Source organism: Zonotrichia albicollis, chromosome 1 (genome assembly GCF_047830755.1).
Source record: "Zonotrichia albicollis isolate bZonAlb1 chromosome 1, bZonAlb1.hap1, whole genome shotgun sequence".
NCBI lineage: Eukaryota > Metazoa > Chordata > Aves > Passeriformes > Passerellidae > Zonotrichia > Zonotrichia albicollis.
The window spans coordinates 18,966,287-18,991,575 of NC_133819.1; the positions used below are offsets into that span (position 1 = coordinate 18,966,287).

Consider the following 25,289-nt stretch of genomic DNA (forward strand, 5'->3'; position numbering starts at 1 on the left):
GGCCTGATTAGGTGTTTCTCATTTAATCACATATATTATTAATTTCAACGAAATTACTGTTTCTCCCTGTGCCTTTAAACAGCCAGTGAATAAAAGTTGGGTTGCTAAGGCAGAATTATAGCCAACTATTCCAGTTTAGCTGACTGCATTCTGATTACTTAATAACACCCAAGTATGTGCAGAATTTGTCCTTGCTGTGAGCCACACAGAGTGTTGCACTACTGAAAAAAACCCTCAGAAAAGGCTGCGCTGCATTCGTTTAAGTGCTTTCCACAGCGTGGTTTATATTCCAGGTAGTTGAAAAAGTCCTCAGCGAAGAAAAACCGCATGAGTTCTATCTGTACCGCTCCACAGCGCTGCAGAGCAGTCAGCAATGACTGCCCAAAGCCTGCTCCGAGGAGCGTCATTTGCCATTCCGCTGCCATTCGGTTGCCCCTCGGGACCGCTGGTGAGACCCGGCGAGACCCAGCCCGGCCAGGCTGCAGCGCGGCTCCCGAGAGCCCATCGGGCCGCAGGGCTGGGGCAGCGCTCGGGCGTTCCGCACCCGCGGAGGCTGCGGGGCTGAGGGAGGGAGGCCGCGGCCGTCAGGTGCCCACGGGCGCACGGCCAGGCCTGGGGCCTCACTTCGGGGAGCTCCCCGCGGCACCGGCAGCGCCGTCGCTGCTCCGGTCTCTCGCTCTCCATCTCTCCATCTCTCTCTCCATCTCCATCTCCATCTCCATGCTCATGTCCATCTCCCTCTCCCTCCCTCTCGCAGGGGCCGGCCCCGCCCCGGCGAGTCCCGGGCAGGTGCGCCCAGAGGCGCAGCGGGTCCCCCCCCATTACAGCCATCTCTCTCCTCTCGGGGCGGCTGCGGCGCGGGGCTCGCCCTCCCGTTCTGCCCTCCTCTCGCTGCGGGCCGCGCCGGTGGGCTTGGCTTGGCTTGCGGCTGCAGCGCGGTCTCGGCGTGAGTCACGGAGCCCGCGGCGCGGCGAGCCGAGCGCGCAGGCACACGGGGGAGGTGGCGGGGGCGGGCGGCGAGCGGCGGGGGCGGCAGCAGCGCCGGCTCCCCGCCCGCCCACTCGCACATGCTGCCGAGCCGCAGTCAGCTGGAGCGCCGCTTCCTCCACAGCCGCCGCCGATGACTTCCTCGCCCGCCCGCAGCCGCTGAGGACCCCCGGCGTCCCCGCCAGGGCAGGGGATGATAGATCGGCCTCCTGCAGCCCCGTCCAGCGCAGCCCGCCGCGCCGCAACCTCGGCCGCCGCCGCCCGCCGGAGCCGCCGCCCCAGAGGAGCCGCAAAATGAACCCCCAGTGCGCCCGCTGTGGCAAAGTGGTCTATCCCACCGAGAAAGTCAACTGCCTGGACAAGGTGCTGGGGCTCGGGGGAGGGCGGGGACGGCGCCTCCCGGGTGTGCCCGTCCCGCTCCCCGCGGGTCGGGCAGGGCAGGGCAGGGCCGGCGGGGCACCGGGGCGAGCCGGCAGGTGGCAAATGCAGCGTTTCCAGGGCCGCCGCTGCGCCGGCCCCCGCGCTGTCACCGCCGGCGGGGGCAGCCGCCGTGTCACCGCCGCCGTGTCACCGCCGCCGCGGGGCCAGCGGGGCCCGCAGCGCCCTGCGGTGCCCGCCCGGCAATGACGGTGCCCGGCTCCCCGAGGGGTGAAGTTGTAGGCGGCCCTTTCCCGGCTGTAGTTGCCGGTGCCTCCCCGAGCCGGGGCGGTTCGGGTGCCCCTGGCGCCATGGCTCGGTGCGGGCGGCGGCAGCGACAGCCCCGTCCCGCGGGGGCGGCCCCGGTGGCACCAGCTCCAGCCCAGCGCGGCCGGTCCGTGAATAACAACAGTGAGGCTGTGAGGGATGCGCCAAATTACCGTCCCCGGAAAGGCACGGCGAGGCAGTGGAAGCCACAGGAGGAAAATGCCGTATTTTGTGCTAAATTTAGTGTCTGTGCGGCGTACCTAAAAGCCAGCCGTCACATTAGTTAGTGATTGCATTCGCGTAGTATTGCATTCTTAGCAAGCGGCGTAGGTTTGTTTGTTTGTTTTTAAACAGGGAAAACGTCAAAGTCCTGCTTCAGTTATCTTAAAAATTATCCTGGCAAGGTCAGCATGTGGGGGTCTTGGCATTCACCTTAGTATAGAATTTACATTTCTGAGAGTGTTTCAGAAGTACCTTTAGTTTCATGTGAAAGTAATTATTTTGATTTAGTTAAGAGACCTAAAGTGCATGGCCAAAATATTGACAAGTAATTGTGTTTATATATTTACAATACCCTACCGCTGCTTTCAAAATATCAGTACCATAAGTAATTCTACTTTACATTTATTTACAGTACTGGCATAAAGGATGTTTCCACTGTGAAGTTTGCAAAATGGCTCTGAACATGAATAACTACAAAGGATATGAAAAGAAACCTTATTGCAATGCGTAAGTATTGTAAATGTCAAGTCTTGCAGAAATGCACATGAAAAGAAAACCTGGCTGTGGATATTGTCAAATAGGTATTGTCGTGCTGTAAAAACTTAATCTAGAGAGAGCAGTGTAGTCTAGAGCAGTTCAGTATCTTTTCAGATAGGGTATTCTACATGCATTGGTGTGATAGAAGATGAACTATTTGATTATGATGTGTTTAGGCAGTGTTTTCATATCAGATCTGAGGATACAGGGTTTTTTTCTCCCAGAAAGTGTTGGATCTGGTACTGACTCCTGCTACATTCATTGTTGGCAGTGCTGGATTACAGTTGTCCATTATGCAGCTCTCTATTCAGGGTTATGGACCTGATCAGCATTTTGTAATAAGAAAACAAAGTGCTTCTCGGTTGTGTAGTTTACCAGAGACAATACCCTGTTAGAAATCATGACAGCCTGTTTTTAAAACTGTTAGTTTTTCCACATATCTCATATTTCTAGGCTAGGAATTTACAAAATTCATGCTTCTGCTGCTTCATGCTATTTTGCTATTCTCTTAAATTTTGATTAAGAAAATGGATTAATTTTGGTTTGATTATACTATAGTATACTTGCGTTGCATTCAACTTTTAGATTTTATTGTTGTGTGGATTTTGAAGTGTGCTTTGATATTTGGTTTGCAAATACTGCAGAAGAGCATTTGATACACTGAGGAAAAAAAAGTTGCTTATTGTTATTTGAACCATGCTTCTAAAATTTGCTAACTGCGTTTCAGTGTGCTTTAATCTTTAGAAACCTAATGGTTTATAAATAATATGCTGTTTTAGAAGGATAGGTCTTAAGATTTTGGACTCAAATGTGATCTTATATATAACTTGTATGTTGTTGTTGTTTTCGCCTTTATGTACTTAAAACATGTTTTAAGAGACAGAGTTTTGAAGCTATGGACATGTTTTATTTTTCTTTAGAAATATTCTCCTACAGTTAACTTAAAATATTTGTTTGATGTTGAGGTAGACAGCCTATGGCTGGCCATAACAGAAAAGTTTAACAGCATACCGTCATTTCTTTCAGGCTAAAATTGAATCCAGTCAGGGTCTAAAATACAAATTATGCTATAAATCTTCTGCGCTGCCAAAACTTGAAACACCTGTTTCAGTGTGCACAGTTGTACTTGGATTGCTTTGGGAGCATATGGAGTTACATATGTAACTTCCTAGCTTTCCTCCAGTGCCGCACACAGTGTAAGGGGTGACATTAGAGCTCTGCTAACACAGTGGGGTATGCTGCCAGTGCAGGGAGAGCTGTGCAGGAAGGGAGTCCTGCTCCAGAGGTGGGATGCTGCAAGCTGGGACTAACCCTGAGTGTTGGCCCTGCGTGGAACCCTGCACGTGGTACTGTCTGAGCTCAAGTACAGGCTCACATCCTTTACAGTAATTATAATCTGATAGGTGGGTGCCTTTTACCTACATTTTGGTGGTTGAATTTCAGTGATGATACTTTGGTTGCTGGTTCTTTCTCATCTAATCAGATACTTACTTGCACTTAATAAGACTGTTTGTTTATAAAATCTCCTCCATGCTGATACATGGGGGTTTCCAAGCTGTTCCCATTTAACTTTTGTTGCAGGAGAGTTTTTCATATATGCAGTTATGGCTTGTGTGTGTCCCTCTGTTGATGGATGAGGGGGAGTAAGGATGACGGATGGATCTGTTATGTACCATTCAGGTGCTATTCTTCCTGGCAGTTGCTTTAATGAGCTTTGCGAGAGTGAGCCTTGAAAAAATAATCTCTACTTTTGAAATGTCTCTCAAACCTGATGTATGAAATAGCAAGCAGCAATGTAAAACTATTTAAAGAATGGGAGATTTTTTTTTTCCATTGAAAGAGAGAAAATCTAACGTGTAATGTCAACAATGTGCATTTTGGTCTTAACTTTTAGTAAACTAATGTTTGGTGGGGTTTTATGCCCCCCCCCCCCATTTTTTAATGAGAAACTTTAATCATATAATGTAAATAATTTCAAGTATTCTGTGGAGCCATGAAGGGAAGACTAAGGTCTGCTTTGTGGTTTCAACAAACCTTAATATTCTTAATATTCTTCAGAGGACAGCTAGGATGTTTTTGAAAAACTGTATCTTGAAAATACAGTTGGTTTAAATTTTGAGAGAATCTTTGCTTCTCTAGGTAACTAATTTACAAGGCAGACACCATTACAGTATTACAAATTATGATGTGTCTTATTCTGTTTTTATTAGTAAGAAGCAAACCCATTTTTATGTTAAATGCTGCTTGATCATAAAATTTGCAAAGAAAATTATGTAAATTTACTCATACAAACACCTACTGACACTTGACAAACAGTAATTACTACTGAACTGTTTATTGAGGCCATCCATTGATAAGAGTGCTATTTGTAGATAAAAGTGAACAAGTATGCACTAATCTGAATGGGAGAGGAATGCCATGAAGTTGTTCAACAGGTTTGGAAACCACAGTTAGTTTTTCATAAGGACAAGTTGGAAAGCGTGTGTCTTCTATAATATCTGTATGTGCTTTGATAATTCACAGGTCAGATAAGTTTATTGAATATGTTTTGACCTTCGGTCTTAAAATTGTCCATTCTTTTGTGTATGCAGTAACTGAAATGAATGAATTTTGTTACTTTACTGGTAAAGATCAGAAAATATTCAATTGTAAAACATAATTGGTTTTGTGTTAATATAACAGAGTGCTCATCTGTGGTTGTTCAAACTATATTTTTGGTAGAGAGAGTCAGGTCAGACATAATAACAAGAACTAGCAAACCACGAAGGAATATATTGCAAAGTACTTTAATTTGGTGACCATTAGAAAAGGGCATAAATTTTGTGAATACAGGATTCTGCTTTTTTTCAAGGCAAGTTTTTTGTTGGACATTTTGCCACATTTCCATCTAAATGATTGTATACCTTCCTTGTGATAAAGAGATACCAAAAGTAATGACTGGGCTACTGACATAGCTTCTGTAAGCTGTAGATCAATCTAAGATTTTACAGCAAGGTTAAAGGGAAAACTTTGTGTGTATGTGTGCAGTATGGCTTTGAAAAGAGTCATCTTTGGATCATGGAATTTTCACTATCTGTGTCCTTTAAACCTTTCAGCTCTCTTACTTGTAGAGAAAAGCTTGAACAACTTTGTTCACTTTTCCTTCTCTATGGATTTGTGAGCTGTTTGAGTCAAGATAGTTACTTCTGCTTGTTTGTGTAGTGCTTATGGTATGCTGCTTTTGTCTCAGCTGGGACCTCTGAGTGGTACAGTGCTGTATAATAACTTACAGTATTGTGTTTCTCACTTCACTTGCGTTAACATTTAATCTGAAAGGCCTCATGTACAACATCTTGAGGCTTGTAGATGCACATGGACACTGTGGGGTTTGCCTTAACGACTTTACTCTTGCCTTTTATTTGCAGTCTGATTTAGATATGCCATGATTGTGGATTGCTGCCTGATTTGTGAAATAATGTTGATGAAACAAAGGGCTCAGACAATTTTGTAGTTCAGCCAGGTGCTGTGCATTGACTGAAGCAGGTGAATGAGCCATTCTTTGATGCAGATCTCAATCCCTAATTCCACCTTAATATCTGCAGATAGATTTTATTAAATACTTGTTTAATATACATGGAAATGTCAAGAAGAAAAGTTGATATTTCTGTCTTTTGAAAACTCAGAGCTGACCCTTTCCAGCGGCAGATAACCAAGATGATGCAAGGAAAGGAATGGCATTTTGGCAACTTATCATTTGTGTTCTCAAGCTTGTTAAATGATTGAATCATGTAGGATGATTTTATGGTAACTTATTCTTACGGATGTTCATATAAATTCTCCTTTTGACAGATTCACTAGACCAAAACACAAGACTGCTTTTTATGCAAAATGTAGAAGCTAAAATGCATATTTTTGGAATATTCTCTCTGCATTAGCTTTACCTGCTGATGCAGACAGACTTTCCTGTGTGTGTGAACACATCCAACAGAGATGTAATTTTTAATTTCTGCAAACATAGTAGCTTCAAGTTCCATAAATCTGATATACCCTCTTGCCAAAACAACCTCACTATTGCAATAAATTCTTCTGAAATACTTAGTATCTAAAATTTTGCTAATTGCCTACACATAGGATAGTTTCATTCAAGTTTTTACATATGACAGCCACTATATGGAATGGTTACATAACTTAAAATTTAAATCAACTGTCATCAGTCTTAGTGTGGATTGTTGACATGAAGAAAAACTCATAATCACTTTTATTTTTTCCTCCTAGATTTTTAATTTCTTTGTCACTGGTGCCAGTAAGAAATAGTCAAGTACATTTGAAGTATTGTGATGTTGTTAGAAGTACTACAGCTTCAATGTGCAAGTGCAGTCAAACCCTACATTTTAGGATACTCTTGGGGAGGGGTAAAAAAAATGTAAAAGTGATTTTATATCAGCTTGGAAATGGTAAGAACATGGCACAACTTTCTGGAGAGTCACATAGTCTGGAAAATAGAGGCAGTTGCTTTTACTCAGTGGATGAATGTGGTCATTAAGTGGAATCCATTGTCTTGAAAGGCAAACTTATGTATAGAACTTTGATTTTAGCTGTGAAACATGAATGTTTTTTATTTCTTTTTCCTCTACCAGTGAGAAAATTTCAAGATGATGACCAGGAGTGTGATGATATTGTTCTTACTAAAAATAGTTAGCATTATCTTAGTTTTCAGTATTGATTTCAGCAGGTGGTTATTTCTCAATTTAAATATGTCAGGAAGAAAGAAATTTATGTAAGAAGCAGAGAGAATAAGCCTGAAATCTGATGGGGCAACTTCTAAGAATTGCAGTAAAGAGAATGCACAGAATAAACAGGCTTTTTAAATTCTTCATCTTATCTGGAAAAGGAACTACCCATAAACTCTCTTGCAAACCTTCCTAGAAAGCAAGGATTGCACTTCATAACTTTGTTAGCTTTGTGAATTGAAGACTTTCCCATTAAAATGAATTATTAAATGGGTAATGGAAAAACAGAATTGCTAGAAAGACAGCTGGTAAGGGTCTCAGCTCAGAACCAATTACACTTATATTTTTAAAGTCCATTACTTCTTGTTCAGCATTGTATGAGTATGATCCAGTATTTAAAAACATTTGTCCCTCCTCAGAAATCTTTTCTTTAAACAAAACAGCTCTAACTTTATCCTCATCCTGATGGATTGTATTTTATATTAATTCTTGTTTCTTTACCTTCAATTATTTCCAAAGCGTATATATCTCATTTCAGTGCCCAATGGGACATTACCAGAGCTGGTACAACAATAAGGGTACTTGTACATAATTTTTCTCCTAAATCCCAGTACAGTGTTTGCCTTTTAATTTTTTCTGTTGTAAAACCTGAACTATTGTTAAATTATATTTGGATTCTTGTGGGCTATGTTTTTATGCAGAATTGCAACCTCAGCAGTTGTTATTATCCATTATCTGAGCAGCTAATTGTTCTTGGCTAAACACAGCATCTTCCACTTAGTTCTCATTGAGCTAAATCTCCTCTTTTTTCCCTAGGCTGCTTCTCCAATTTGTCAAGTTCATTTTATATTCTAATTTTGTTCTCTAATGTGCTTACAGCCCCCTCCTATCAACCTGTCAACCCTCCCACCAGAAAGCCTGGAAGCAGATCACAAATTTAATAAGTGTAATCTTTATTTCATCACCCAGATTGCTACCTGAAGGCCTGCAAGGGTACTGGGAGCAGTATGTACCACTGTGGTCTGATGCAGCCTTCCCTTCTGTACGGAGCAGTGATCAATAAGAGAATTACTTTATCTTCTCTACCTATTCATGGGCTGCTAGATCAAGCATTGAGTTCTGTGGGAGAAAAAGTAAAGTTGTGAGATAGCATAATCATGGATATTTATGTAGATTCTGCTTAAATATAAGGGACAACTATAGTTAGAAGAAACATACATTCCTGCTGCTCAGTTCTTTGTAATTCAGCATTCAGTCCAAATTACTATTGGTCGTATCCAATAATGTAAAGTAAAGCTGAGTCTATTTGCTAGAGCAGTTGAAGGAGCTTCTTAGGCAAAATATATTTAAGTCTCTTAAAGGTGTTTGATGCATATATTTGATGCATAAACTGTTCCAAGAAGGAACATAAGAACACTTTGTCAGAGTTGCTGAATAATGTGCATAAGGCAGATGGTGGTTAGTTGCAAAGTAATTACTAAAGAATAATCATCGCTGACACTCAGATCTTGGGAAGGGTTGGGCTGTTTTTTATTGCTATGACTGCATCTGATTAGTGGGATACAAACCCATTTCTTGGGTTCTGTTTCAACATGTTTAATTGGCCATGTCCTGATGTCACGTTTGGTCAAGATCTGCATCTATTAATTGCATGGTGGGCGTGCAGGGAGAGGACTGTCAGCTCCAGCAGGTCCCTTGGGTTTCATCATGGAAAACTGTGGAGAGCACCATGGTGACCTAGAGCTTAGTGCAGCCAAACCTGCTTCCCTGCTGGTCCTAGTGGAGTAGAAAAACAACCCCAAGGGAGATGAATTGTTACCTTTTCTCTCAAAGCAGGTGAATTCTCAGATTTCATTGAGCCGGTTCTGTCATGTCTAGTTCGTAATGTGAGTATAGGATCTGTGTTTGGAATTCATGTTTTAATATTTTGCCTGTAGGTAAAATATTGTTGTGGCCCCTGTTGTTGCTTCAAAGCACAATCACAATTTAGTATTACTTACAGTATTGATAGGACAAGTAAATAGAAAATACACAGATGAATATAATACATTTAATTTTATTTAAATTTATTTTACTGAAGACTGCACTAAGCATAGAGAACTTTGCTGCGTGGAATCCTGACCTGTTGCCTTTGATGTCTTGACTCAAGTACATGTGTGTTTTTAATATCTATAATTATTGGTCATTGTAGATAGCAGATAATTTCTCCAAGGAAGAACATATGCATATCCTCAGCACTTTTAGTCATAAAATATACTAAATTTATTCTCAGGGGATTGTGATTATTGAGACAGTTTTGGTGAGAGGGTTTTTCTTTGCTTGCTAATCTTTTAGCAACTGTGGGTGCTTAAGATAATCTTCAGTTTTCTTGCTGTTGCTTTCTGTACTCAGTCCTAAAGGTTGATGAAGTTAATTCCATTATATTTATTAAAATACTAAGGCAACAGAACAAGAACCATAGGTTAAATTTTGTGATTCTACATAATTTGCTTCTTTTCATTGCATGGCTTGAGTTTTGGAACCAGTTGTAACAAGCCTGTGAAGTCTTGATGGTGTGGTTTGATAACAATTTTGTGGTTTAACTGTTTGGAGTTTTCAGTGTTCTAAACCATAGACATTCCCATCATATTTGCCAAAGAACTTAAGTGTTTTCACTTGGCTGAATTTGAAGTTCTGTGCCGCTCTGCTAATGTTGCTGTTGGTAGCAAATAAACCTGCTGTCCTGAAATGCTCTCTCTATTTTATAAAGCTTGAAGAAAAATAAGTATGTTGCAGTCTTTCATACAATTTTGAATTTTTTAGAGGTGGTGATTGCCAATTGAGAAAGACAGCATCATGTCAGTCAGCTCAGTGTCAAGCAGCATGTGTTGCTGTTTACATACAATGTCAGTGAAAGCTTACTGTAATTATCCAGACAATAAACTATCTTGGGTGAGCAGTCAAGTACTTTTATTGTAATAATTTTGAATATTGTGGTGTGCTTATAGAAACTTGCTAAATTTAGGGATTGTAGAAGTTACAGTGAGGGCAATGTTTGGCTGTGTGAAGTCCCTTGAAAAGCAGACAGTAGGCAGGACTCACAAGGGAAAAGTTTGCCCTAAAAGGAGGTGGGTGAAGTATTTATTGAATAACTGGCCTCTCATTATAAATGACACCAGCCAGTTCATGCTGCCTTCAGTTATGCCATCTCATATTGCAGCTTTTTGGAGAACAAAAACCCTGCAATTAATTCTGCTTAATTTGCAGATCAATCAATTTCTTCTCTCCCTGCCTCCCTCTGTCTTCTGATGTTGGAGTAGATGTTACATCAGAGTTGGCCAAGCTGTTTTCCCTTGCTTTCTCTCCATGTTGCTTCTCTAATTTTCATTTGTATTAGGGGCAAAAGTCTGGCTGATAAGTAGTGCAGAATTTTGAGTCTCTTGTATTTTCTCCTCCCCATGTCTCCTGTTTTCCTTCTCCAAAAACTTCTGTTCTTGCTTGTGCAGCAATTGTGTGGTGGTAACTGATCCCATCACATCTTAGTATGAGGAGGGCACAAAAATGTGCCATCAATGTCACAATTGAGAGGCGACCACAGCAGCTTAAAAATTAAAAACTAATTGTAATTTGACCAGTTGTCATTTAAGCATATATTGCAAAGGCTTTTCTGGGAAGTGCATAGTTACTCTTTAAAGAGGATTTCTAAAAATGTAGAACTGTATGGATATTGGACAAATTTCCTTTCATGCTTCACAGTTTCAAAAATTCACACTATGTTTTTTTCCCTCTTAGGAGAGAAAATGTGTGGAGGTAGTCCATCATGTTCTTCCTCTTTAAATAGTAGGTTTTTTCATGCAGGTGTGTTGGTGTAATGCCAATTTCACAGATTTAAAAATAAAGTTGTGCTGCATTTTAATTTAGTTATACCTCAGGTGTTTTCTTTTAAACCTGGCAAACTAAGTGATCATAGCTGTTTTTGTTTTGTTCTGTTCCAGTTTTACTCTGGAAGAATTAAATACTTGTAATGCAATTCCTTTTGACATGTGAAAACTGTATATAGAAATACTTCAGAAAAAAATTTAAAGCAAAAAAAAGATGCTGATTTCAGACTTAATTAAAATGCAAATGGCTAAGTCTGTAGAGGGGAAAAGTGGCAAGAGGAAATAAATTGACTGAATAAAAAAGCATGGACTATTTCTGCTGAACAGTGTAGAGTGGCACACATTCAACACAGTAGAGTGTTATGTTGCATAGTATTGGTTGTGTGTATCTGCAGATGCAGAAGGGAAGAGACATTTCTGACTGGATTTGCTCAGTCATGCAAGAAGAAAAAGGACCAGTGTGAGGATTTCTAGCAGCAGAAGTGCTCAATAAGTGTTTGATCAGGAGATGATCAGCACTGTTAGAACTGGCAGCATGCTTGGTGTGTTGCTGCTGTAAGGGAGGTGCCAATACACGTTTTAAAGAACCTGCCTGGAAATACATGTGCTGAAAAGCAAAGCTTCTTAGAGGGCTTGGAGTTACAATTATTCTGTAACAGAGGAAGGTCTGAAGTAGTGGTATATTTTGAAGTAGTTGGTAGGAAATTGTCAGGTGATTAAAAAAGAGATGAAGCTTGTTAGAACAGTTATTAGCATATTGTTCAAACACTGTCTCATTAGCATGAAAGTGTTAGGAGCAATGGAGAAAGTCTGGAAATAACAACGTATCAAAATATATATTTAGAAGAATAATATTGTCTGAAATGTGACACCTCTAGTAATTTCCCCAGAACTTAGCTCATTTAATGGTGATGTCTGCTTGCACTAGGGGAAAAGAAGAGGGTGCATCCAGAGGAAACAAGGATAGATGGGAAAGAGAAATAATTTATAAAAATGTTGGCTGAACTTTTAAGTTTAGCAGTAGCAAACTTTCTGAGATATTTTCACTTTTGAGTATCTGATTAGGAATGGGCTGCTATCACCATGAATCCTGTCATGAGCTTTTGGATTATTTTGATCTGAAGATAAAAATAGAGATAAAACAGACATTTCCAGATACCTCACTATTTATACTGCTTTGTTGCTCCTGTTATAGTTGTGTCAGAAATGCTGGAAATCCATATTAACAAGAATGGAAGAAGCTGGAAGGATAAATAGGAAGACCAAGTAGATGAGCTTGGATTGAGTTAATGGTCAGTCTACTCCATGCCATGCTTCATCACACAGTCAGGTCTCAGTTCTTGCAGAATATTTGATCAGTCTGGGTTCCTTTAATTCTACCATTATTTTAATAATAAATTGATATTCAGAAGAGGAGATACTGTTATATGAAATGTGATTAGGTTTATTGCCACTGCAGGCACTGATTACTTCATCCAGCTTTGAGGAGCATGCAGTGAAGTGATTGTTATGAAGTTAGGAATTAATGAGAAATATCATGATAATTGGGGAAAAAAATAGTTTCTCAGTTTTATACCCCTGAAAACTATTTCTGTACACTGAGCTAGGCTACCAAATAGTGCTCCTAGAAAGATGAAAATCTTGAGGGGAAGCTACAAAGTACAGTGATAGTCATGTGAAAATGAAAACAGTATGTGCTTAGTTTTTTTGGTAGTCTAATTCAGCAAGGGTAGATTGTAAATACTCTTTTCTTTTTTCCATTGAGATGAAGATGGATATTCTGAGCAGTGATAATTTAGATTGGTTCTGTTGATGTTTTGCATTTATTAATTATGAGCAATTTAACATTAACAAAGATTTATTTTTGGAATCTGTCTTGAAATGTAAGAGATCTACAAAGACATTTGATTCTATAGGCTACCAAGCTACTTCAGTACCTATGGATATTTTTGTAAAACTTGAAAAATGTAGCCCTGTTTATAAACAATTATTTTCTGCACTATTTGTTTCAGGAAGTTTGGATAGACATTCTAAGGTTTGAATACAATCTAGTCAAGCTGTGTACTTACTCTTGTGTTAAAGAACTTTCAGGATGACTCCTATCTTTGTGGAGCTGTGACTTGAAAGAGCAGCATTCAATTTTTTATACTGATTAAGTGCTTAACTTTCATGACCATACTACTGCTGCTGTTTCAAGCCTCATTTGGGTCAGCAGCAGTCTCTTATTGCCCAAAAGGCAATGACATATTATGTCTCTTTTGCAGAATAATACTGCATATATAATATATTAAAAGGAAAATTTAAGCTTGTTAGCCTGGGTGTGGATGAGAAGGAGATTGTAATGGGCTTTTAGAAGTTGAGGGAAACAGGGTAAAAATGATTACTTTTCTCTAATTACTTATTTCACCCTGAGGAAAATGACAGCTTCCCATTTTTCGTAGCCTCCATCCTGTCACTTTTGTTCTGAGGGGACATAGGCTCTGACAGAATTAGTTTGGTGAGCAAAAGCAGGCCACTTCTGTTTTCTTCTGCCATTTTTGTTTGTGCATTGGCAAAGCCACCTGGCTGATTGGTGTCAGATCTCTCCAGCAGGTTTCTCACCTCCACTGCCAGCCTCAGGTGTGCCACTAATTCAGCATCTGATGTGCCGTGAGCACTCCCCTGGTGTGGGACAGGTGTGCCTCCCTTGTTGCATTGCTTGCACACAATTTGGGTGTGCTGTGTAAATGTTTAAGGGTCTCTTTATGTGTGTCCTCAGAGAGACTGCTGCCAAGGTGTAGGGAGAACAGATAACTACACAACTGGGATAACAGATAACTAGCATATACAGTTAATAGTAACTATAACAGCTTATACCAAAGAAATTGGAACTGGATATTCAGGAACAGATCTTTAAAGCTGACAGTTTAGTAGATAATTGTTTCAGAGTAATAATTATTTCTAAGCATTACTAAGCATATTAATTTTATGCCTGTTAATTTTTTTTTCCACTGGAACAATTTCTTACTAGGAGATGTTTTGCAGGAATTTACCAGTTTGAACAATTTTTTTTCTCCTGTAAGAATCTATATGTTATCTTTGTTGGTTTTGTAGTAGTAGAAGGCTTTCAGGGACAAAGTATTTAGTTTTGTCAGTTAAGCTTATTTTGCCTATGTGTATTTTGCCAAAACAAGTACTATGTAATTAATACAGACAATATTTCAATATTTTCATACATTAATTTTATTATAGTTGTATTTTACATATAGTGTTATGAAGACAGCTTACAAATAAGAACCTATGAATGTTGAAGCAGATAAAATACATTGTTTTCAAGAGCATGGAGTTGTAATATAGTTGAGATTCTTCCCTATAGCTTGTGAAGAATAGTCATTTTTAGAGAAAATGTTCCTTTTGGGGAGAAGTTTGATTCCAATTCTTCTCAAAAAACAAGTAGTTTCTCAGTCAGACCTGATATTAAGAATGGTGTGTGTATTCATGCAACTGGGTGAGAAACTGCTGCTTCCTGAGGTGGGGAAGAAAGTTAAAAAGAAGTTTGTAGTAGTGATGGCCTTGTGGAACATTGTAAGACACAGACTTTATAGCTGTTGTAGTCTCCATTTTTAGTCTTCTTCTTCTTAGGCATGTGTTTTTAAAATTTTATTTGGGCTTTATTAATAAATGTGTTGTTTCTTTTTTATATAGACTTGAATTATTATTTTGGGTTCTGCCCCCATTACTTTAGCATACCAAGCAGTGTGTTAGAAAGGCTGTCCACAACAAGTATGTTGAATATTGCCTTAAAGTAGTAATGAGTCATCCAAACATTCCCAAGATGCTTACAAAGTCTTTCAATGTAGATCTGACTGACTTCAATTCCTTACCTTCTGTGGTTTGTGTTCCCTGTAAGATTGTTCTAGAAGGTTTTGTCTCAAGCTGTAAAACTGATGTTTTATCTGCCAAAGTTTTTAGACTTGCTCTGAAGGCACAAAATCAAACTTAGTCTTATAAACCAAGTGACATTTGGAACACAATGTCTTCTGTAGTCACATGTATGATGAATATATTGCTAGAATGGAGACTTTAAAAAAAGGTAATATAAAATTTAAGGAAAACATTATTTTGTTCTGTGAATGACACTTATTTTGAGAGAAACCTTTAAGAAAAGTGGAACACTTTTATTTACGCAGTTATTTTTATTACCCAAGATAGACATTAATTAAAAATTTTATTATGTTACCAGAAACATCTATATTCCTTATATACAACAAGAACAACAACAAAGGATACTGCTTTGTCTAGTTTATTAGTAGTTTTAGTGTAGACTGTTACAGTTGTGGTTGTTTTACATTTATGTTCTTGGTGCTTTGTTGTTATCACAATAACATGACCAGTAATGTCTTTACTGGTTTTACATATTCCTATGCAACATAATTGCATAGGAACTGTGAAAGTCAAGGTTAAAATGATTCTTTTACTTTTCCTCCCTGCCTTCACATGAACCGATTAAAAAAAATCTGGATTTGAAAAGGTACAAAGGGCAAAGCAAAAATCAATAAATTGTGTTGTTCCCCCATCTTTTTTGCCTATTAGTTGAAATGTGTTTATTCTGGAAAGAACTACATTGGTCATTTCAGAGTATATATTGCTTGCAATTTTTATTTTGGGCAGTTTTGGTCAATGAGACAATTTAACAGTAACAGATTTTTTTTCTGTCCCAAAGTAACTTGGGAGAATGGTTATTTGTAGTTGTCCTCAGAAAGTCACACCTTAAAATAGGAATGCACTGAACACTTGAAAGGAAAAAATCCTGCAGAATCAAAATGTAATTTCTGCTGTCATTTTAAAAGTGAAATACTTGAAGAGTATGCTCATCCATTATATAGTTTGTTTGTGGAGTGCCTGTTATTGTAGTAGTTGAATACTTTTTTACCCAGGGGATGTTAGTTATGTAAAGCTGATGGGCCAGTGTGTTGTGAAACAATACATGTCTCTGAGGGGGAGCTGGAATTCTTCATGTCCTGGAACATTGTTTTGAGGACTGACTAGTAAAAGTGAAGACAAGTAACTGAAACAGCCTTGCTATAAGTGTAGACTATTGAAGGAAGTTTGAAAGAATTAAATATTCAAAAATACCATGTGAATGGTAGTTTTTACCATATGATGGTAGTTTTTTCAGACACTGTATTGAAGGGGACTTTTTAAATGTTAAAGGTGATTTTTGGATGTGGGTGCAACTAGTCATCTTAGAACTGTTGCTTGTATCTCCTAAACATTGTAACTCTTAAATATTTCTGGAAAACAGAAGTGTAGACAAAGTCTCTGAAAAGTAATTGAAAAAATTAGTTGAAGCAGGCCACTAACTACTCTACATTCTCTTTTCTCAATGGGAGGAATTAAGAAATACAGCCTTTTCTACATTTTTGAATGTTCAATTTGTCACTCTTTTCCCAGCAGGAGAGATGTGCTCAATGGAGTATCTTGTGGTTTGATTTCAATTGTGTTGTAAGCAGAGCAGCTTTTGTTGACTTTATAAGAAGATGTGCACATTAGTGGATGATGTCGATAATTTATATTTTGGCTGACATAAAATATTAAGACTCACAACCATTTCTCTAGGACAAGAAATGTGTAGAGCAATGGAGAGAGAAGTACTTACTGTGTGGTGCCACTGGCACAGAGCAGTGGTAAATTAAAGCGCGCTTTTGTGAAAGATGAATGGGGAAGTAGAGAAATGTGCCATTCCAGCAAGGCTGGGGTATGGACAAAGCTGTCATTGCAGGAAAATTTACAAGAGAAAGGGCTCTACATATATTATATGTTCTTTAAATGTTTAAAGATGCAGAAGAACTTAAAAGCCACGAGTGAATAAAGCAGGCAAGTTTTCCTTTCTGCTCCATCCACACAGTTTGTTAAATGATTCTTCTTGCTCTGGTAGCAGAGAGCCTGCCAGGAGTGCATTAAGCATCGTGATTAATATCTGTCACATGTTTGTTCTCTCATCTTCCCCCCAGCAGGTGGTGTGTATATGCAGTGCACTTTTTTTTTAGGTTTAAAGAAAAAACTCTTTGCGAAGATGCATCTATGTGTAAAATGAGTTATGTTAATTAAGTAGAACATATGTTTGGAGCCAAAAGGGCTTGTGGTATTCCTGAGGTCCTGAAAACAGGGCTGAACAAGGAACTAAGTATCTGCAGGAAGATTGTGTCTCCATTGCAGCTGATTTCTGCTCTTGTTCTAGGGATGGCTTGTGAGGCAGTACTAAAATAACAGTGTTTGTCTCAAGATTGAGCTAACACAGCCTGGACTGTAGCGACCATACCCTGATGAGTCTGGGATCTCAAGGAGCAAAGTCATGATCCTGAATTTTGGAAGAGTGAACATCCAGTTGAAGGAGTTGGTGAATGAGATCCCCTGGGAAGTTGTCCTTAGGGACAAAGGAACTGACCAGAGCTGGCAACTCTTTAAGGCTGCTTTCCTTAGAGCACAAAGCTCTCCATCTCAGTGTGCAGGAAATCAGGCAAAACAGGCTGGAAACTGGCATGGCTGAGCAAGGATCTGCTCCTCTCACTGAGGAGTAAGAAGGGAATACAAAGCTCATGAAAGAAGGTCAGGTGGAGAGTATAGAGGTATGGTCTGACTGTGTGGGGATGGGGTCTGGAAAGCCAAGGCACAGAAGGAACAGGGCTTAGCAAGGGATGTGAAGAATAACAAGAGGGGATTCTGTAAGACAGAAAAGAAAGGGCAAGGACACTCCTGAAAATATATAATATATAACCCTTTATATATAAAATATATAAAGTATAACCCTCCTGAAAAATGAGAAGGGAGAACTGAAAATGGATATGGAGAAGGCTGAGGTAGCCAATGACTTTGCCTCAGTCTTTGCTGGCAACCAGACCTCCCATATCACTCAAGTCTCTGAGCCTCCAGTCCAACTGCATCCTGGGCTGCATCAGAACTGGAGTGACCAGCAGGTCAAGAGAGTTGATTGTCCCTCTCTCCACCCCACCTGGAGTGCTGCATCCAGCTCTGGGGTCCCCAGCACAAGAAGGATGTGGTTCTGTTGGAACTAGTCCAGAGCAGAGCATGAAGATGATCAGAGGGGTGGAGCACTTCTCCTATGATGTCAGGCTGAGACTTGGGGTCATTCAGCCAGGAGAAGAGAAGGCTCTGGGGTGACCTCACTGGGGCTGTCCAGTACTTCAAAGGGATTAACAAATAAAAGTGAAAATTACTTTTAAATGGATACGTGGAGATAGAACAAGGGAGTGGTTTTAAAAGAGATATTTAGATCAGGTGTTAGGGTGAGATTCTTTATTTATGGTGGTGAAGCACTGGACCAAGTTGTCCAGAGAAGATGTGGATTCCCCCTCCTTAGAAGTGTTCAAGTCCAGGTTGGATGGGCCCACTGCGTCAGCAGCCTGATCTGGTGGGTGGCCCTCCTGTCTGTGGTGGATGGGGGTTGCAACTAGATGATCTTTAAGGTTCCTTCCAACCCAAAACATTCTGTGATTCTACGTTTAAGTTTTAGTTGTGTTTTAAAACATTTAGTCACATTTGTTATGAGGTCACGTAACTTGAACTTTGAAACTGTACGGGAAGGCAGGACTGACAGTGGCAGGAAAATTTTACATGTTTATGACAATCTCTTTTGCTTAGAGAGTATTCTGGTCCACTCTGTTGGAATTGAAGTTTCCTCATGTTCCTTGATAAGCCCACAGAAGGTCTTAGTGCTGGAGTGATGGAGACATGCCTGCCAAGTGTGGCCAGTTATTAGAAAGGTGCTTTATACTTCTGTATTTCTGACTGGAAAAAAGTATTTTTTTCCATATTGGAAGTGCAACAAAAAAATTAATCATTGTATTACAGTATTCTTCTTTCATACTGTGTATGTGAGTATGATACCTTCTCTTAGAAGTTGTAGTAATGACTATTAATAGATTATTTAAAGTAGTGTATTTTTGTATAGTTTGGATGCTGTTAAATGGCAGAATGAATTGCATATGATGAATAATGAAATTATTTTGAAAAAAAAATTTGTTATTTTGTCTGAAAAATACACCATGATTGTTAGATCTTTGCAGGGTTCATTGTATGGTAGAAATGCCTACAACTGATATAAAATAGATTTACATTTTCTGTTTCTAAACTGTTTGAGCAAACATAAAACTAAGCAGTCATTCTTCCTTTAATATGAACACATTCTACTCTCTTTGGCTGGGCAATGTGAGGTTGTATTTGGGTATTGTTACCTTGGAATTTTAATCTTATTTACTCAAGGTCTTGGTTACAGTTGCTTAGTAACATGCTGTGGAAAATGGATTTGTTGATTTGTGATATCTACAATATCCTTATAATTAAAGATGTTGAAAGGAAAGCAAGTGCACAATATGGGTGTGTATTCCAGCTGTGTGTACGTTTCTAATAGCTCCTGTTTTCACTGTGCATCTTACAATAAGTGTCTTTGTAGGGCCTGATGTTTTATGTAGCTCACCTCACTCACACCTTTGTGCCAGGTTTCATGGTAGCTTTGGATAATGCTGTTTTACAGCATTTTTAGGTGAATCTGAAATCCTGAGATTTAGCAGATAACTCCACTGGACTGCAGTTCCACCATGGCAGATATTTTCTCAGACTTGCATTGATACCAGGAATAAATCAATAACTGTGTGTGTGTGAGAGAGGCTCATGTGCATGGTGTTACACTCACATTCCTGGGAGAGAGAAGTGTGTTAGAGATTAAGCACCATGAGACTTGTAAAACATCTTTCTTGACAGCTGAAGGAAGTATCTAGAGAAGTGTTGGCTGTTGAGTGTTGCATGTCTTCAAGTACTTAAAATTACTGTATTTTAAAGTTTCCTGAAATGTTTAAGGTCTCTTGTTTCTTTGCAAACAGGGCTCAAGATTTCTGTTTACCTCCTCTGCAATATATTACAGAAGAATTTAGAAATTGAGAGGTTTCTAACACTAGCTAATTGTTTAAAATCCCTGTGAAAGCAAAAATTAAACAAAGACCTCTGGGACTGATGGAGTCTTATTAAAATCCTAGAGCCTAATTTAATCACAGACCCAACCTCATGAAAAAATGCAAATTAATTTAAAGAATTTATATATAAACCAAACTGAAAGTCTTGTATTATGAGACCTGAATTTAGTCTCTTGTGCTTTAGAATATAAAACTCAAAAAGTATTTAAAAAACTGTGAGGCCAGATAACAGGAGGTTTTGTGTAGGGCAAAACATATTGGTGTTATATAATGAAATAATAATAGTTTTGCCTTTCTGCCTACTGCATTTGCGTGTTTCCTTGTGAAATGAAGTTATTCAGGTTCCTGTGAGGCTGAGAAAATTCACAAAGGCAAAATAGGTATAATTTCTTCAGGTTTCTTCTCTATGTAATGCAGGAATGCAGAGATAATTATTATTATTTTGAAAGTGCCATTCACAGGCCTCAGCTCAGTTAAATGTTTCACTTCCTGCTTTCAAATGCTTGCAACCTTTTATGGTTGTTTTGCTATTATCCTATCCCTTGACTGGAAAACTGTGGGTGGCATTCATCTTGCCTACCTTTGACATATCCCACACCGATGTACGTAAGCCAAAATCATTGTAATAGTCCTGTTTTTGTAGTTGGGCGAGAAATAAATGCTTTAAGATTTCAGTTCATCTGACTCATTTTATGATAGATGAAACAGGCTTTATTCATCATTAATTAGGTTAACTTAATCTGCATGAGTTGGCTCGGATACAGAGGCTTATCTCTCATGAAGTGAATTTTCTGTGAGAGAACCAGTTCACAATGGCTGTCCCTGGACAGCTGTCAGAACCAAGTATCTTAATTTTCTGGGGCTCATACCAACTCAGGTTTCCAGTCCTTTGGTGTTTCATAGGATTTGAGCAAGTTTGCGTGAGAGGAAAGATTTCAGTTGTTCCATTCCATTTCTAAGCCTATTTTTGATCTCTGCCTGTCACTTCAGTGCACACTGCATCTCTGCACCATTGCCTTCACATTCTTGTGTTATTTGAACCCGCACCATAAATGTAAAACCAAAAAAAGCCAACTACAAAGAGATGCAACATTTTGCATCTCAAAATATTTATCTCATGGTTTTAGAAAGAAAATACTCATTGTTCTGGTTTTGGTGATGGTTTTCTGCATCTCCAGGTTGCACTTGAAGAATGTGTTCACAGCTGGTCCCCATAATTCAATAAAGACAAGGACAGACAGGAGAAGGTCCAAAAGTGGGCCACAAAGTTGATCAAAGGGCAGCAGAAGCTCCCTTTGAGGACAGATTGAGGGCATTAGGTATTTTCCTCCTGGAGAAGACTCAATGAGGGCCTCACTGCAGTGTTCAGTACTCACATGACAGCTACAAGGAGGCAGGAGGCTCTCTCTTTGCAAGGAACCACATGGAGAAGACAAGGGTACAGGTTGCATTGGGAGAACGTTTATCCTGACACAAGGAAGAATTATTACAGTAAGAACATCCTCTTCAGGGATGCAGCAGAGTCTTCATCACTGGAAGTTTTCAAAATGCAGTTGGACAGGAGGCTGGGTAATCTCACCTGGGGTGATTTGTCCCATTTTAGGCTGATCTGGATGGTCTTTTGAGGTCCCTTCCAACCTGGACTGGTCAGTGATTTATGAAATTTATGTCAGTATTGTCTTGGTCTAATAACCAAGGACAGCTGTGAATTCCTCAGGCATGGTTATGAGGAAAAATAGGCGAATTCAAACAATTTATTTTGTATTGATGAATTTATGGAGATTTGATTTGTTATAAGCACTCTTAAAACTGACAGTGCAGGGCTTATTCAACTCAGATTTATGAATTTTGAGCTTCATGTTAGACTGACATTTAAAAAAAACATGTCATATAGCCTGAGGAAAAAAGGTTTCACAGACAATTAAAAATATTGCAAAATGTCTGAATTTAGTCATATGCCTCTTTAAATCTTAATGAGAAATATAGAGTAACTCAGCATTAAGAATCTCTGCTATTTAGAAAATATATTTCTAAATGAATTTCTTAAAAAAAGTTAGATGGAATCGGATTGGTCTCTGAGACTACATGCAGAAGAGAGTGAGCTAAAAGCTGGTACGACATCCAGAAGTACGTGATGACACTGTATGGTAGGCTGTCCAGTGAGCAGTGACCTTTTTCTTCCAAGACATAGGATCTCAGTCACTTGGGGCACCCCTGCAGCCAGACAGCAAAGAAGAGTCATACTCTTCTATTTAGGATGTGATGGAGAGCTGGTTTATTTTTCCTTTTTTCACCGAGTTTATTTTTCTTCTTTCAGAGTGATTTGATTAATTGGTGTTCAGTGTTTGGAAACCCTTTCTATAGTCTTTCATTAAACAAAAAAATTAATTTCCTCAGTCCAAGTCAGCAATTTATCTCTTCTCTCCAGGCTCTCTATTTGTTTTATAGTCTCCTGTGTGCTTTGTCAGTCTTTTATTAAAAAGGAAAACATATAAATTCTTGGACAGGAGATCTATGTTAGGAATTCTAACCTATGTGTATATGTTAGAATTACTCTGTACCTAGTAATTCTTAAATTTATAAAATATTGATCTGTCCTTTTTCACATATACAAATACTATGAATTCTATTCAATAATGAATTCTATAAAAATCTATCTTTTTCTGTTAGCTTGTTAGCTCAAGGAAAAATTTTGCGGCTGTTGGTGATCATTCTGTAGGCAATGCAAGCAGTTCTTTCAGAATGCTCTGCTGGTGAGTGATGAGCCTTTTTGATTTAGCAGGCTCTTGGAGGGGGTATTTGGCATGAGGGTGCTTGTTGGTCAGGCTGCAGCACCAGCCAGTTCCGCTGCCCGCCCCTCTCATAGCACAAAGCCGTGGCCTGGCAGGGGCTCAACCTACTGTAGGTGGAAAAGGAATCATATTGTGACACTCTGCCTGTACAAGGACCAGAATTCTCCTTTTTCTCCAAGTGAATTTTTGCCCACCACATGCTGCCTTTCTGGCCATATAATCACTCCCTTGGTACTGAAGTTTGCACCAAGCGAGTGCCCACCTTGTTCACTCTTTCAAGTGTTTACTTCCCAGCTGTGTTGAGACATGGAGGCTGCTTTCTGCTGCTGCTTTTAGGTGTTTGCCTGGGCCTGCTGGATGATGTGCACTTAGAACGTTTGAAAAGCGAGAGTCAAAGAGCTGTTATCCTTATGATGGTTTTTTTCCCTGTTTGATTAACAAAATTGGAAAATAAATATTTTGAGGTAGGAAAAAACCTTTACTAATATTTTAGAAATGCAGGTCCTTCTGCATTACCTTTAGATTTCCTTCTACATCAGTACAAATTGTCTTAGATCTGAATAAAGTATTTTTACTAAGAAAGAAACACTATCACAGTTCTGTTTGGTTTGGTGGTTGATGTTATGGGTTTATTACTAACTAATAACATAGAACTGTATTTCACAGAGAAAAAGAAGTCCACAGTGGGCCCATGGATGGCTGTTGTCTGACTATTTTTGTTGTCAACCAAAGTTTGATTAACAACTCTGTTGAAGTTGTTGATTAACAAACTTCTGAAAAAACCTTGAGGCTGGTGAGCACAGTAATCTATAATGTCACAGTGAGAGAACCCACAGAAATGTTTTCTTTGAAAGAAGATAAAATTCCTTATTTTAAAAGATTGTTCTTTAAGCATTTCATACTTAAACTATTACATAGTCATATATTTTAATTAATGGGAAAATATTCCATTTGATTTATTGTTACTTGTTCTTTTTGAAGGATTCTTTCCCTTCTAATTTAGTTGTGGAGTGAAATTTTGCATAAGATAGACATTTAATATTAAATTTCTGGCCTAGTTATTAATGTACCCACAATACATTATTAAATATTATTCTGACATTATCTGTGAAGTGAAAGGGAAGTTATGAATACGCTTCTTGTTCTGTCTTTACAATACCTTATGTAAGATATGTACTTCAGACTATACATAAATTAGCATTTTCTTTTGTCATAGAACATTTCCAGTGTAATGAAAAATTAGAATTTGTGGACATTTGTTAGTTTACTTTGAATATTGATTAGATTTTTGGTGGAAATATATCAGCTCCATATTAATATTCTTTGTAAATACATAGAAAAATAGTGAATCTGGTTAGATAGTGCATGTCATATTGGTATGACTAGCATTTAGTGTTAATTTTCATTTTTTCAGTTAATATAGTAATGTATAAAACTAGAAGAAAGTGCCTCCCTAATCCCAGGTTTCTTTGTTGTTGATAAAATCCTAACTGCTTAAAAGTATAAGGTGCCCTTCATGTTTGGGTGTTCCCTTAGGTAATGATGAGAGAGAGCAAGCCCCATACCTGTGGTGTGGTGTCCTTTCCTAATGCACTGCTGGAGTGACTCCAAATGGTAGTGGGGGGAAAGCCCAGGCTGTGAGAGCTGGAAAGTTATGGGTGAGCTGGGTAAGGGAAATTCTGTGGAAATGGAACTGACTGCTTTTACAAGCATCTTCATGTCATTTCTTATGAGCGAAAAGACACCAAAGACTTGTCCTTGCTACAGCTGGCTTATAGGAGTAGGCTGGGTAAGACACCAATTATTTCAGTATGGGGCACACAGGGAAGTGGTGCACCTAGCAAAGTTCCTGGGGCTATTTCAGCTCTCTGGCACGAGTGACCAGGTGTGTACCCAATGCAGGTCTGGGCTAAGAAGCTGAACTAGGCACACACTAGTAAGGAAATAAGGTAATAATACCTAGTGGTAGAGAAGTGTCATTTTTTCTACCCTAAGTGGAAATAAATTAAATGAAGGAACTAGTAAAAAGTAAATGATAAATCAATGTAATTATTCCCATAGTTCTGTGTGTCTTTTTATAAAGAAATAGCTAATGCATGCATTTGTCTTAGTGTAGTGCATGGAAGAGGTAAAGACTGGAAACCAACTTTGCATCATTTTAGCCTATCTTGCACTGCAGTAGGACTGTGTTTACCCAAATGATGCTGACTATATGTTTTTCTAATCTGTTCCTAAAATTTAGTTTCCTTAGAGTCCTTGCTGCGTTATGTCCCTATAATTCTTATTTTTTCTGAAATTCATCTTATTTTCTGTAGCTTTATCTTGAATATTTTTCTTCTTTCCTAGTGAGCGTTGAGAGCAATTGCTAGCTCTGCTTTTTTGTAATGTTTTATATAGATTCTAATGCTATTCCCATAACTCACGTCAGACTTTGTTTTCAAACTGAAAAACCCCTAAATTCCTCTATTCCTTTTTACCACTTTAAGAAACTCTTATAATTGCTGCTGCTCTCCACAGATTCTTCCTAGT

At 39.1% G+C, this 25,289-nt stretch overlaps 1 protein-coding gene across 2 annotated transcripts in view; it reads left to right on the forward strand.

Annotated features, from left to right (window-relative positions):
- Positions 1-863: 863 nt before the first annotated feature.
- The window catches only part of NEBL (nebulette), a 246,373-nt gene continuing 221,947 nt past the window's right edge, over positions 864-25,289 (forward strand). Inside the window, exons 1-2 of one of the 2 annotated variants that reach the window (XM_074535162.1) lie at positions 864-1,350; positions 2,306-2,400. In XM_074535162.1, coding sequence (XP_074391263.1) covers positions 1,282-1,350; positions 2,306-2,400 — 164 coding nt within the window. In that variant the 5' untranslated portion in view covers positions 864-1,281. The remainder of the gene's footprint in view (positions 1,351-2,305; positions 2,401-25,289) is intronic. The other variant, XM_074535159.1, reaches the window with a different exon arrangement.